We start from the raw sequence: 14,036 nt of genomic DNA, 5'->3' as shown, positions 1-14,036 counted from the left end.
GGACCAGAATATTCGATTATTTGAATATTCGTTTGGTAGCTTGGTATTTTTAAATTTGGGATTCGAATATTTTTTTTTAATTTTTAATTTTTTTTGCCGACCTGGGATCCCCCTCGCGAAACGGTTCTCATTCGTGCTTGAATATGTTCACACTATAAAATCTGGCGAAATACAATACCCTTTTTTTTTTTTTTTTTTTTTTTTTTTTTTTTTTTTTCTTGCCATTTTTAATATGATGGACAATTTAAGGAACCCAACCTTGTTATACTTAATACGTATATTTGCTACTTGGCCTACTGCGTGTTCCCTGCAACAAAATGTATTAGCTTTTTTTCCCCCCGTTATTATCAATCTAAATGAATCTACTGCGAAATATAGGAGTTTTTTAAAACTCAAACGTGAGATTTTACTTGTATGGCATGTTCTTTATTTATTACCATTCATTTATTTTTCTTTTATTTAAATAGCCTACCCTTTACTGTGTCAGTAATTACTGTGCTGCTCATTTCTGATTTGGGAGCGATTTGTTTGTCAGAAAAATGTTAGGCTACCTTTTTAAAAGTATTGCTCTTAACATGCCTGTGTTTTGTATCAATAGTGCAGTGTCCGTTCTCGCAGCATAAGCCCTGCCCGCGTGAGGCGCACTGCTTCCTACTCGTGCTGTTCTGTAGTTTATTAAAAAGTTATTAATTCTGAACGTGTTCTCAACATAATCAAAATGCAAACAGACACATAGAGATTCCTGCTGTAATGCATTGTGTACGGAGCAAATATGGATACGTTAGCTCACTTAGCTTGAGTTATTGATACCAGACAGACTCCACGGAGGCGATTTGACATTTCACAACTGGCGCTTTATTCCCCATGAAACTCGTGTAACTGTCCGTCGTAAATGTTATGCCATCCACAGCATTATTTAATAAAGAAAATAACTTTAAATGAGCAAAAGAAAAATAGAAATATGCCGCATATATGCGGTGCTCAAGTCGTTCAACCGGGCAGCTCTCCATATTTCTACTCGTTATACATGCCTTTATTAGAGAGAAGAATATCTTCAGCCCCCTTCCATCGAAGATTCGAATATTCTGTGCTGATTACTACAGAGCTTTGAAGCTCAAAAAAATGGTATTCAGACCAGCCCTACGGTGTAGTATATTGGCCAGGATAGTAGTATCAGTGATTCCCTAATAATAATTCCAATTGTAATTATCTTTATAATTAGGATTAATATTGTCATCATAAGCAAGGTGTTAGTTCTTGTTAATTGTTGTGTTAACTGTTTCGTTGCATCTGATTTCACTCTGTCTACATCTAATGTCAATATGGAATGTCAAGATGTCTCCATGTGTTGTTTTTCTTGTTTGTTTGTTTTTATTGTCAAGAGAGAAATTGGAATTTTTATATGTCCAGGATAGTGCCTGTCTCAAAGAAGACAGTTCTTCACTAGCCAGTCAGTGATTTTTCTTTGATTTTGTGTGATACATGGCTGCTCTCTAAGAGGTAAAGTGTAATCTGAATCTCAGCCTCTCTCTTTTACCTGTGTTCTTGAGCGCAAAGCTGCCTTTGAGGGTTTAATCTGTAGGAGTCTGGAGTCTGTGTGATCACATGTAAAATGGGATGACAAAGAGCTCATAATTATTCTGAATGTGGGGAGGTGCACAAATCTTGGGCACAGCAATGTAACCTGTACCTAGGTAATGTCTCCTTTCAAATGCGCATTGTGCTTTTGTCCCAGTGGAGTTGCTTTGGATGCAAGGATTTTTAAGTGGTAATGGGCTGCAAGGGGAGCCAGTTAAATCCTAATGTGCCTGTGCTTTTTTATTTTTTACTCTAGAGCGAGCTTGCTTTTTCTTTTTTTTCTTCTTTTTATAGGAGATGTCACAGTAATTAATGTGTTAGCTCAGTTGGATGTTGGCATGTGTATGTTATTGAGGGGAAGAGAAGCAGATCGATTCGTTTTGAATCGCAGTAATGATACAGAGATTCCAAATGCCCCCTGCCTGTTTTAGAGCCTTTGTTTTGTTGAGAATCAAATGGAATGGGGAATGCTGGGCATGTGGAGAGAGCTGCTGAAGGCTCGGGATCGTCTCTGAAGGCTTCTGGGTATCTCTTATATGGTGAATATTGACATTGCTGCTGCTTGAATCATTAGAAGACCGTGGATGGGTTGAGAGCGAGGGATAATCACTGGAGACTGCAGAGAGCCTGGGTCTCTCTATCTCTCTCTCTCTCTCTTCTCCCCCTCCCCTCTCGTATACTCTATTTTTCCCGTTATATCTGCCTCTGTCTGTTTCTTTCTGTCCCTCTGCTTAGGCTGGTCATAAAGAGATGTTTCTGTCTCGTTTTGTGAGGTTCAAGCAGTGCCTAGCTGTTCCCTAGTGTCACACAATAAACAAGCCTTGTATCGCTCTTATAAACACAGTGAGAATACCATATTCTGAAATAATACTGTCTGGTAGAATTCAAAACACTTCCTGATCCTTTTGTGGTTGCTTCAAAATTACATGCATGTGGTAATGGATAATTAGTGAAGCATTTTGATTTCTGTCATACCTGTTCTTCCAAGAAGGAATCCATATTGCAAGGTTGACTACCTTTTTTACATTGCTCTTATTTTCGTCATCTCTGTGTCATACACATATTGGCCATCCTGGATTCTGTTGCATGCCTCAGTTGGCATGATGTATGTTAGCTGGGTAAATTCAGTCTGAGGGAAGCGGAGAAGGCTGTCATTAATATTAAAATTATGTAAGGGAAGTAGAATTTCTTTGACATTCTCAGTACCATAGCAAAAAGTAATGTGTTTTTGAACACACCCATTTATTTTGAAATTAAATATTAATATTGATATAAATAAATTAAATGAAAACAATGGCATATAGTCTTAAGGTTTTTCTCAGTTGAGTAAACCGTCAGGGTAACACTAGTTACCATGAACTAATAATGAACTGCACGTATACAGCATTTATTAATCTTTGTTAATGTTAATTTCAACATTTACTAATACATTATTAAAATCTTGTTAACATTAGTTAATGCACTGTGAACTAACATGAACAAACAATGAACAGCTGTATTTTCATTAACTAACGTTAACAAAGATGAGTAAATACAGTAGCAAATGTATTGCTCATGGTTAGTTCATGTTAGTTAATACATTAACTAATGTTTAACTAATGAACCTTATTGTAAAATGTTACCACAGTCAGTAATAAAAATACCCATAAAATTATATTAATTTAAAATAATATTAACTTATAGAAATAGGGACCTGTGTAATAGTTATTTTCCAAAGAAATCTATTTTATTTTATTTTCCAAAATGTTCCAATATTCTAATGTAATTAATTAGTTTTGATACTCAATCATTTTAATAATCAAAAACCATGCTTAATCAATTGAATTAATAAAACCTTTTTATGTAATTTATTACAAAGTGTTGTATTAGAATTGTATTATCATTATTGTTTTTATTACTTAAAGTAGTATATTCTACTGTACCGTAGTAAATTCTTCGAGTTAAACCATATTTTTATTTTGGTGGGTTGTAGTGAAGACCTCTGAGTTTCTATGCATATATATGATATGATGATATTTCCAAGTAACTCTAGAAGTGAAGATCATGAGTATGATCATCCTCATATAGTGAGATGGCAGATGCTGAAAACACCTCAAGCTTTACATGTGCTTGATTATGTAGCTAGTTGACGAAACTTCACTGCTCATTCACAAAGAGACACGCAGAACAGGCAGACTTCTTGTTTAAATAGCAGTCTTTTCTATTGCGGTTTAATATTCCCAGATGCTAGTCCATACTGCCATTCAAGTGTACAGCCCTAATTTTGGTTTATTTATCTAAATTTTGTGATTCCGTGTTACACAGTATATTAAATTTTCATGGCTGGATTCCACAATTCTGTCCACGTTTTCCACAATGCTGAAATAGTTAGGTCCTATGTAGGGCTGCACGATATATCGCATGAGATTGTCACGCGCATTTCGTCAGTAAAGCCGGTTCCCTGATTACCACTAAATCACCATCACCTGCTTTCAAATGTTGCGGCATTTAATAGACAGAGCCGTAGATCACTGAAAAGCCACGCAATATCGCGTTCATATCGCAGATGAATCGCCTTCGATAATGAACGCGATATTGCGTTCTATTAAATGCCGCTCCATTTGAAAGCAGGTGATGCCGATTTAGCGGTAATCAGGGAACCGGCTTTACTGACGAAATGCGCGTGACAATCTCATGCGATATATCGTGCAGCCCTAGTCCTATGTAACATTAGCTGTACCTGCATGACTGAAATAGCTGCCTGAGAGACCTTTTTTAAAGATGGCTGCTGAGTGAAATGACTTTCCTTAAAGGGGCATTGAGATAAAATGAATTTATTAATAACAGCAACATGCAAAAAACTAATTTTTAGGCCCTAAATGGAAATTTTTTAATATTCTACTCTTATTAAATGTGCTGTTGTTGTATAGTTTCATACTGAGCTGACTGACAGCTTTAGTGATTATAAAAGGAGCGCTTTTTACTTACTTTCGGTGCAATTCAGTCACAATTTGAAGGTTTTGTTTTTCATGAGACTTTTGACTTTTCATACTTCAGTACTACAAAATGGCAAACAAATTGATTTGATATATTACACTACATCTCCCAGTGCTGTGTAATAATGGTGTTGCTTGATCGAGATCGGACTGCGAGTAAACCTGTTCTGAGCTTGTGCTGTGCTGTCTAATATTGGTCTGAGCTGATAAACTCTCCACGCTGCGCAGCTCAAACAAGAAGCGCAGTTTCATAATGCTTTTGTTTCGTTTGATGTTTTTCATATGCAACAGAAATGGCAGCTCTTATCAGTTGGACAGTGTGGTGGTGGCAAAATGCATGAATGTGAATTGTAAAATGTAGCTCAATGAAGAGTCGTGTACTGCTTCTACAAAGCTGACCAGAGTTTGTTACAAATTGTGGCAAATCAAAAACAATAATTTAGGAATAGGGGTGGGTGATATGACCAAGATCTGATATCACGATATGAGTAATTTTATACAAAGACTAGTATAACACAAGATGTGTCAATCAGAAAGTGCAACACGCAATATGGCGGAATAAGTCCCGCCTTCTAAATAAGAGCCAATTGCTGACTGGTAAAGTCATTGCGTCACTGCAGCGGCTGTTAGAAGCACCGGTTTCTATAGAAACAGTCAGACGCGCATTTAGGTCTGCGCATGCGCATTAGCTTGATCCAGCCTGAAAAATACCGTTTGTCATGATTCGAGCGTTTAGAATCAATGTTTATGAGACAGTTGTTGTCAGATTTAATTGGTGGGTTCAAATATGAAATTTAATCAAAATCTTGGCAAACAGCTTTGGAGAATTTGATGTTTTCCCCATTCAAAGAGATAGGAGTTGCACTTGCATGCCTGAGAGGCGTTTCAAAGATGGCTGCCAAGTGAAATGACTTGTCGCATAGCTTCCATTATGAGCGCGGCTGCCATACGGCTACAGTGGAAATTAGTGTTGTCACGGTACCAAAATTACAGTAGTTGGTACCGATACCATGAAAATTTTACGGTTCTCGGTACCAATTTCGGTACCACAGTAAAATCTATTGGAACTATTTTACTATTTTATATAGCCTATTTTAAAAACATTAAATATGATTTTGAGTGTGTGTGTGTTTGTGTATGTATATATAGGCTACCTCAATGAAATAAATTTTGAAATATAAAAAAAAATAAATAAATAAATAATTGCTCAAACATCCATTGTGTACTGTTGAAAAAAACAGCATATGCTGGTAAGGTAGGTTTTGAAGCTGTATGCTGGTCCTAAACTGGTCCTGCTGGTCCATACTAGTCCTAAGCTGGTCCTGGACCAGCATAAACCAGCTCAAACCAGCATACCAGCTTCAAAACCTACTTTACCAGCATATGCTCGTTTTTTCAACAGGGGTAACAGACGTGCGTGTTTATTTTAGCTATTCCGTCAGAGAAACAACACACTACAGCCTGTAAAACTATTAAATAAATATAGGTAAATAATGGTAACCTAAATAATAAGAAAGTTAAATATTATTTCAAAAAGCATTCGTTTTTTATTTCCACACAAAGACGCGTCATATATAGCCAAAGTCCCGTCATTACTTTGATATAGCCGCTTTGCGCTTTGAGAGGGATGTGGGACACGAGCAGGAAAGAGACCATTTCTCTTTAATAATATCTTCGTTATCTATTGATGTTACAAACAACTGACACTTGTTGTAAAAGGTCTGAAGAGAGTGTTTTATCCTCCGCAGGGGCAAGACATTCAGGCTATGTTTGATTTAGCGCTGCCAGAGAAAACGAAAGTAAAAATCACTGGTGTGTGAAACGCGCTATACAAATAAACTTGACGCGCCTTATAAAGTCTAATAACAAGCACACACTCTGTTAATTAGTAACTGACGTGCAAGCAAAAAGGTTTCTGTCCTACGGTGTTTTTTCTACTTTACCACAGTAAATAATGCGAATAGCCGAATGCGAACGAAAGAAATGTTATAATCCCCTGCGTGAGTGAAGATTTGGGAAAAGAAACAGATTCCATGTTCAGTTGAATAACTAATGGAATATTGTTAAATTCTCTGCTAATCAGGTGACCAGATCGCGATTCGGAAAACAGAATACGAAGCTTAAATGTATGGACTCACGCACCTCTCTTATTCGGCATTAACCAAAATGTTTCCATGGCTGCGATGTCACATTTAATTGCTAACCTATTATTTCTTCTGTAAACAAAGCTTTGTGCTTCACTCGTGTCATATTCAAGTAAATACTGGCACAGCCCTATCAGTGGGTACCGAATATACCCGGATTCTCGGTACTACCGGTTCTACAGAAATGCTGGTATCGTCACATTTTCAAAATTTCAGTACCGACTTGGTACCGAAGTACCGGTACTTTTGACAACACTAGTGGAAATAACGTATTTGAGCGCGCAAAAGACGCAATATGTGAATGGCCCCTAAGACTGACTGCACTGATCCATTATACTCAAGCCTTGTCTTTCTTTCACTAACTGTACCTTCACTTAAAGGCAGGGTAGGTAAGAAATTTTGTTCCAAATTTGTTTAAACTTTCTATATATATACATGCATAATTAAAATGTAAGAACTCTGATAAAAAGAGTATAAAAATCGAGTGACTCTAGACCGTTTAATCTGTATTAAACACAGCTCATTATTTCCATCCGGGACGAAACATAGGATTGGCTTAGGCGGCTGTCACTCTCTCGCAACCATGGCAACCACCCTTTTGCCACACATGACCTGCCCACTTGCGCGCGCACGTTTGATTTGGGGAATCCAAGAGGCACGGATCCTAGGAATACCAAAACAATGGCAGAGAAACAGCAAGCTAAATTCACAGTATCGGCCTATGCAGTTAGTGAAGGCAAACCAGGCAAAAAAAGGAAGACAGTAACAGTACAAGAAAAGGCAATGAACAAAAAGTCTTTGGATAAACAAAGAAATAAAACGCGAGTTAATATCGGCGTGGCTTTCCAGCGATGGCGAGAACTGAGGGAACTCAAGGGGCTGAAAAGTGACTCCTTGATGGCTTTATTTCTGCTGGACAGGTAAATCTTTCTTTTTGTATTTTGATCATACATATTTTTTTGTTTATTTTTTCATGAAGCATGTGTCATTAGCACACGTAGCTGCGTAATATAGCTAACATAACATTACTTAGCGAGCCGTAGTAGAGACGATAAATAATGATAGCTATAGTGTTGAATTGTGCATAATTTTACCCTCTGTCTAAGTCTTTTACCATGTTCACCTGCAAGTTTACCTGCACGTTTTTTTCGCCTTTGTTTTGTTTTTATATTCTCTACCTATGTTTACTGATGTCTTTATCTTGTATCTGTGTGTGTCGTACACACTTTGTTGTATGTGTGTGTTATTATTTTGTGTCTGCAATGCAGTTGTGAGTTGATATTTGAGTGTATGTTACTCTGTTGATCTGTAGAACAACGTATATGTTATGAATCTTACACGAAATTCATCTTCATCACAGTGTAAATGATGGTAATGGAAAAACGTGTATCATGCAACCTGTTTTTAGCTTTGCCTTATAGATAACTAGCTCGTTAGCGAATCAAAAAATATATATTTTAAACTTATACCAATATCAATATGCTAGCTTGATAGTGAGTACTAAAATACATCTTGTTTGTTTATCTTCATAATTTTAAAGTTATTTTTATTACATGTGATTCTGACATGATGTCACTACATGCACTGTGCTCCTTCCTCTCCGCTCGTCTCAGGTAAATAATGCGTCTTCCAGCTCAGTGGTCGGAGTCACACGTTCATGCGTTTTGGGGGCGTGGCTTTGGAAGGAGCCCAGAAGGGAGGGGGTGGAGTGAATGGAAATAATGAGCTGTCTTTAAAACAGTCGTGAGAGGTCTACAGACACTCGATTTTTATACTTTCTTTTTCAGAGTACTTACATTTTAATTATGTATTGATATATAAATAAAGTTTAAACAAATTTTGAAAAAAAGTTTTTTATACATTTTTTTGCCTACCCTGCCTTTAAGACATATGGCTCTGTTTACTTGCAAATACATGGTCACTTTGACACATGGGTATTAGGCCTGCACGATTCTGGGAAAAATATGAATCACGATTTTTTAGCTTAGAATTGATATCACGATTCTCTACAACGATTTTTTTTCTCATGAAATGTAATGTTTATTGCACACATGAACCATGACAAAACAAAGCAAAGCATACCTTGCAAATCACACCAGATTGACCCTCGTCTTCTTGCTTGAATCCAAAATACTTCCACACCACCGAATGTGAGCCTTTTTTCGGAACAAGTTGAGACTGAGTGGTTGGCTGATTCTCGTCACAAGGACCTGGGTTTTCATCAATATCCATTTTGTTTATTTCCGAACTACCGCGCTCGCTCGAAGAGTGAAACACGAGACTAAAAGGCGCTTTGTCGTTGGCTGAGGGTGAAGCCCTGTGAGAGCGGTCCTTTCAAAATAAAGGCTGATTTTTTTTAATTTTTTTTTTAAATCGAAGTCATTTAAAAATTAAATCGTGAACAGGGTGAATCGAGATCGCGATTTTATAACGATTTATCGTGCAGGCCTACTGGGTATGTGTATTTAACTGTTCAAGCCCAGTTAGCACTCAGTTCAGTCCTCAGACAGCGCTGAGAAACCGTCTCTCAGAGCGCACACATGTGCTGAAATTAGTTCTCTTTCGCTGCTAATTGCGCTTTAACGGTTTAAAATCACTTGTTGTTAAACTGCAATGCTTAAAAACGCATGCAAGTGATAAGCTTTCGTGACAGCAACCTCACGTGAGCGTAACCGCGATTGAGACGATAGTCCAAAATCTTTACCGGTTGTCAAATTTTTACCAGTTTCTACTAGTGTTGTCAAAAGTACCGACTTCGGTACCTATCGGTACTGAAATTTAAAAAATGTGACGCTTTGAGCGCTATTGAGCGGATTCGTAAACATCTCTGATTGGCCATTGTGTTGATGCGCTCATCAGACATGCCTGTGATTGGCTACAATGATCAATGCGTTGGGGCATTTGAAAGCACACGGAAGTGTTTGAATTTGAAAGCGTTTTGAAAGTGGGAGCGTGAGCGATTGAAAGCAGGTGTCTAACAGTGGACCGATCCGCGATAGACGCCTGCTTTCAAACGCTCCCATGTGTATCTGTGTAAGCGCTTAGTGAAGAGATTAATTGATGACTATTTACAACGTTTTTACAGCGTTGATCATTGAAGCCTATCACAGACATATCCGATGAGCCGTAAAAACCACGGCCAATCAGAGATGTTTACAAATCCACTCAACAGCGCTCAAAGCGTCACATTTTTTAAATTTCAGTACCGACTAGGTACCGAAGTCGGTACTTTTGACAACACTAGTTTCTACCGGTGTATATTGCCCACCCCTATTTGGGAATTCTGTTCAGTAACTGATTATGATTTTTAAAAAATGTAATTCTGTGATAAAATACAGTTTTTGTTTTTTAAATTGTTTTTGTGGAAAATATCAGTATAGAAAAGAAATGTTCCAAACTATTGCCCCTTTTCAGTTTCCTAAAATATATGAAATTAAGAATTTCTAAAAATACGTGTTTTCTTGGTAAAAGATTCAAGATCATACAGTGATTCTTGAACACAACTGAATGAATTCAAGGCGCACATTTTCATTATTCAGAAGTGTTTCTCTTCACCATAAGCGGGTCTCTTTTGAACTTCACTAAAAGAATGTTTACTCAATTGCCACTCAAACCAGCAACAATCATTTAATTCAGACTGTACTTTGTTGTTTGTGCCACATCAAACATTTACAGTGTCACACCAATGTGTCAGAGGTGAATATATGCAGGTTCTAAAAGCGTTTTAGGTTTATTCTGATGGTATCGCGTGTTATCACTTTTGAGAAAACAAATGATAAAACAAAACTCAAATATATTAACAGATGACTGTGCTATATACCAAATTTAATGCTGAAAAAAATCTACAGAGAGGTTTGAAAAATTTGAGTCTGGAAAAGAATGGAATTTTGAAATGGAAAATGTGCATGAACCTTGTAGCTAGAACAACAGGGCGTTAACCAGGTTATATTTTAAGAGCACCTAAGCAGTGTTGCACTTATTCATGCTGCAGTTTTCGCATGACAAGATGGTGTCCTCAACTGTGTGGCATGTTGTTGTTCTTTGTCGGCTTTAACTAATTGCAAGATAATTTGGTTTTCTGACAATTTCATTGTCTGCATGTTGCCTCCACCCAGCTGAAACCTAATTTTGGAAATGTTTAAGGTTAATTAGATGATGAAACTCTTGATTAGTTGTTTATTAGATATCATTAATAGAAGGCAAGTCCTTGAATAAGGCCAGATCTGGTAGGGCACGGTGCTGTCTTTATGAAGACATTTTTGAATGTAATTGTAATTGCATGATATAAGGATGATCCAAACAGGTTTTTACAGCTGATACATTTTTGTATAGTCCGATACCAATGCTTGTTTGTGTTTGTATGTTTGTAATTTCTAGGCGCTCCGCCATTACATGTTGTTCGTAAGCTCTCTGCTCATAGAGAGCAAATACTATATACTATAAAAATAAGCGCAAAACAATATTAATTTTAAAATCATTTGTTTCAATGGGCCTAAAAAGAACAAGTAAGCCTTCACAAAATATTGATATTGGTGTTCATGAGCTTATGAGGAAATAATTAAATTGATAATTCAAAATAACTCATTGGCTTAATATCTTTATGCGAGATTGATTTCTGTATTTATTTACAGTATTATTCATTGTTCATGATTGACAGGAACTTATTCATCATTGTCATTTTAATTATTCATTTTATTTAATGTCTAAATATCGCATGTTGCATTTATGATTACTTTCCCTGCCTTTTTTGTTTTGTTGATGTTGGTAGTATTAGTACCTCTGTTATTTGTTGCCCCTGGAAGGTGATGCTGAAGTCTGGTGTCTGTTGCATTATTGAAATGTGATCTTACTGGTCAAGTTGAGAGACCAGCAGTCCAGCCATAGAAAGTGATTATTCACTAATTACAATCAGCTGAGAATCCATCATACGCTGTTATGTCTGATACTCAGAAATGAATGAATGTGATGCGTTGTTTCACTGAAATGACTAGTATTGTTTTCCTCATCACGTGTCTAACAGGAATCTCCACTGTCCCATTTCTCATCAACAGACACTCTTCATGGAGGGAGCCCATCAATCCGTACTACGTGAACACCGGCTACGCGCTGGCTCCCGCCACCAGTGCCAACGACAGCGAGCAGCAGAGCATGTCCAGTGATGCAGACACACTCTCCCTGACCGACAGCAGTGTGTACGTACACATCTATAGACACAAAAATACACACAGATCCATTCTCGCCACCGCAAGCTGGTGGAACATTCCATCCGAGAGCTTAGAGCGATTCAATTTCACCACACCGTCCCGAGTCAATTTAGCAGGATTTTCTTCCTCCAAGAAACTTGCAGCCGGTTCTGCAAAAGCACAGATATTTCGACAATCGAAAGGAAGATGCGCAGGCAAAGCTCAATATTACATGTCATTGGCAGCTGTTAGTGGAGGCTGGTCTCAGAGCAGTGTCTTGTGCACGCAGAATTAGTGCCATTTTCCCCCAGCTCTGCTTTGGGAACAGAAACAAATCTGCTCTCCTCTGAGGAGGACCATCTGCTCATTATCCACACCAATGAAAGCTTCTAAATGTCATTACTTATGCTAATTATAGAGCTTCAAATTGGGAGGTATGAGGCGCTGCAGGCTGTAATTTGAAGGCATTGACTTGTTTTCCTTCAAATTAACTTTCCCTGAAAACAAAGGAAATGGCCTTCACGTTGTACTCCACACAAGCAGGTTACAGAAGGGAACAGGAAATGAAATATTGAAAACAAACAAGGCCTGAAAATAAGAGCTCATAAAAGAATAAACAGCGCTTTGGCCTTAGGTGTAATCAAATTTGTCTACTCATTGCATGGCTACCAAAATATTTTCGGCTTCATGCAATTAAATGGCTGACACGAGAGGGCATGGTCGGCTGGAGAAAATATTGTGATATGAAATGATTTTCCCTCCATTTACGTGGAAGTGGTTTTTTTAAACTCATGAATGCAGCCAATTCTCATTCCCTGTCAAGGAGCAGTCACATTAGTGAAATGTAGTGGCTGAAAAAGATTCATTGTCAACAGTGTAGAGATGTACAAAGCACAGCTCACACAGATGTCACTTTCAAACCAAAAAGCATCATTAACCAACTATGGTCGCAAGTTTCGTCGTTACCAACATAGTTCAATGATTCAAACATTCGCAAAACAGCATCGCAAAATTGTGTGGTTGGAACTACAGCTCTCGACCAGCATATATTCAGATCATGTGCTTAGTAAAATAAGCAAGCTAACATGCTGTGTATTCTATATCTTTCAATCTATTTATACACTCCTGGGCAAAAAAGTGGTCTTGTAAATTGTCTTAACAATTTTAATCACAAATCACAAGTCATGAAATTTGCAGGAATTGCACAAATACTGTAGATAAAGTAACTTGGCATTGAATAGCCTTCTCATAACTTTTCTTTAAAAGTTTAAGCCATGTTAATGTTAATGGCTTCAAACAGTTCATGAGTAGTTGAAAAATGTCTCCCAGTTCATTTGAGTTTAATGTGAAACCAAATATTCACTTCAGGGTTCAAATCTGGACTCTGACCAGGCCAAAACATGAGCCTGATGGACTTCTTAGGCCACTTCTTGGTTGTCTTTGCAGTTTGAGCAGGAGCCTTTATCTTGATGAAAAATAACATCTGATTATTCCTCTTTAGATAACAACTTTTAATTTGTGAGATGTAAGCCATTCTGCAATATTCTCCTGCACTCCAAAACATTAAAAGAGTTTCCACAGTGAAGTATCTCACCAGTACCAGCAGCTAAAAAGGAAGGCTCCTCACACATTGACACCTCTTCCTCCATTCTTCACTGTGGTGGAGATGCATTTATTATTATATTTCTCAGCAGATTTTCAAAGACACTGCTCTGGAGCATCACCATTCAACTTGTGCTTCATTGTGATGCATCACTTCATACACATATTTCTCATATTCTGCCAAAAGTTTAATTCTATCTTTGATGTTTTTCCTGAGACAGCAATGGCTTTTAAAGTAGTGCATTTGCTTAAGTTGTGCTAATTTTCTGACTAGTAATTTGGGGTTAAGACTGTAACTTACTGTTTAGCCATTTTGGGCTTGGCCCATTTTCTTTACCCAGCAGTGTATATACAAATTTCATTTTACATCTTTTAGATTGTCAAGAGAATTAAAGTGGTGTTAAGAAGTGCGCGTATGTGTGAGCTTTCTCTAGTACGGCGTGAAACCCCGGCGTGATGTGAGAGGGAACCCGCAATTTGAATAAAACAAATGGAAATAAAGCAACATAAAGGAGAACAAAAATAGCAAAGCAGTCATCAGATGCTGAATTTAT

The 14,036-nt window shown here is 37.5% G+C and overlaps 1 protein-coding gene across 11 annotated transcripts in view; it reads left to right on the top strand.

Annotated features, from left to right (window-relative positions):
* The window catches only part of axin1 (axin 1), a 54,127-nt gene that overhangs the window by 17,658 nt on the left and 22,433 nt on the right, over nucleotides 1–14,036 (top strand). For all 11 annotated transcript variants that reach the window (XM_048193051.1, XM_048193065.1, XM_048193056.1 and 8 more), the window contains one exon: nucleotides 11,749–11,889. In XM_048193051.1, coding sequence (XP_048049008.1) covers nucleotides 11,749–11,889 — 141 coding nt within the window. The remainder of the gene's footprint in view (nucleotides 1–11,748; nucleotides 11,890–14,036) is intronic.

The sequence above is a fragment of the Megalobrama amblycephala genome, linkage group LG1 (assembly GCF_018812025.1).
Source record: "Megalobrama amblycephala isolate DHTTF-2021 linkage group LG1, ASM1881202v1, whole genome shotgun sequence".
Classification (NCBI taxonomy): Eukaryota; Metazoa; Chordata; class Actinopteri; order Cypriniformes; family Xenocyprididae; genus Megalobrama; species Megalobrama amblycephala.
The sequence above is the reverse complement of the archived record's forward strand: the minus strand, read 5'-3'. Positions and strand labels throughout refer to the sequence as shown.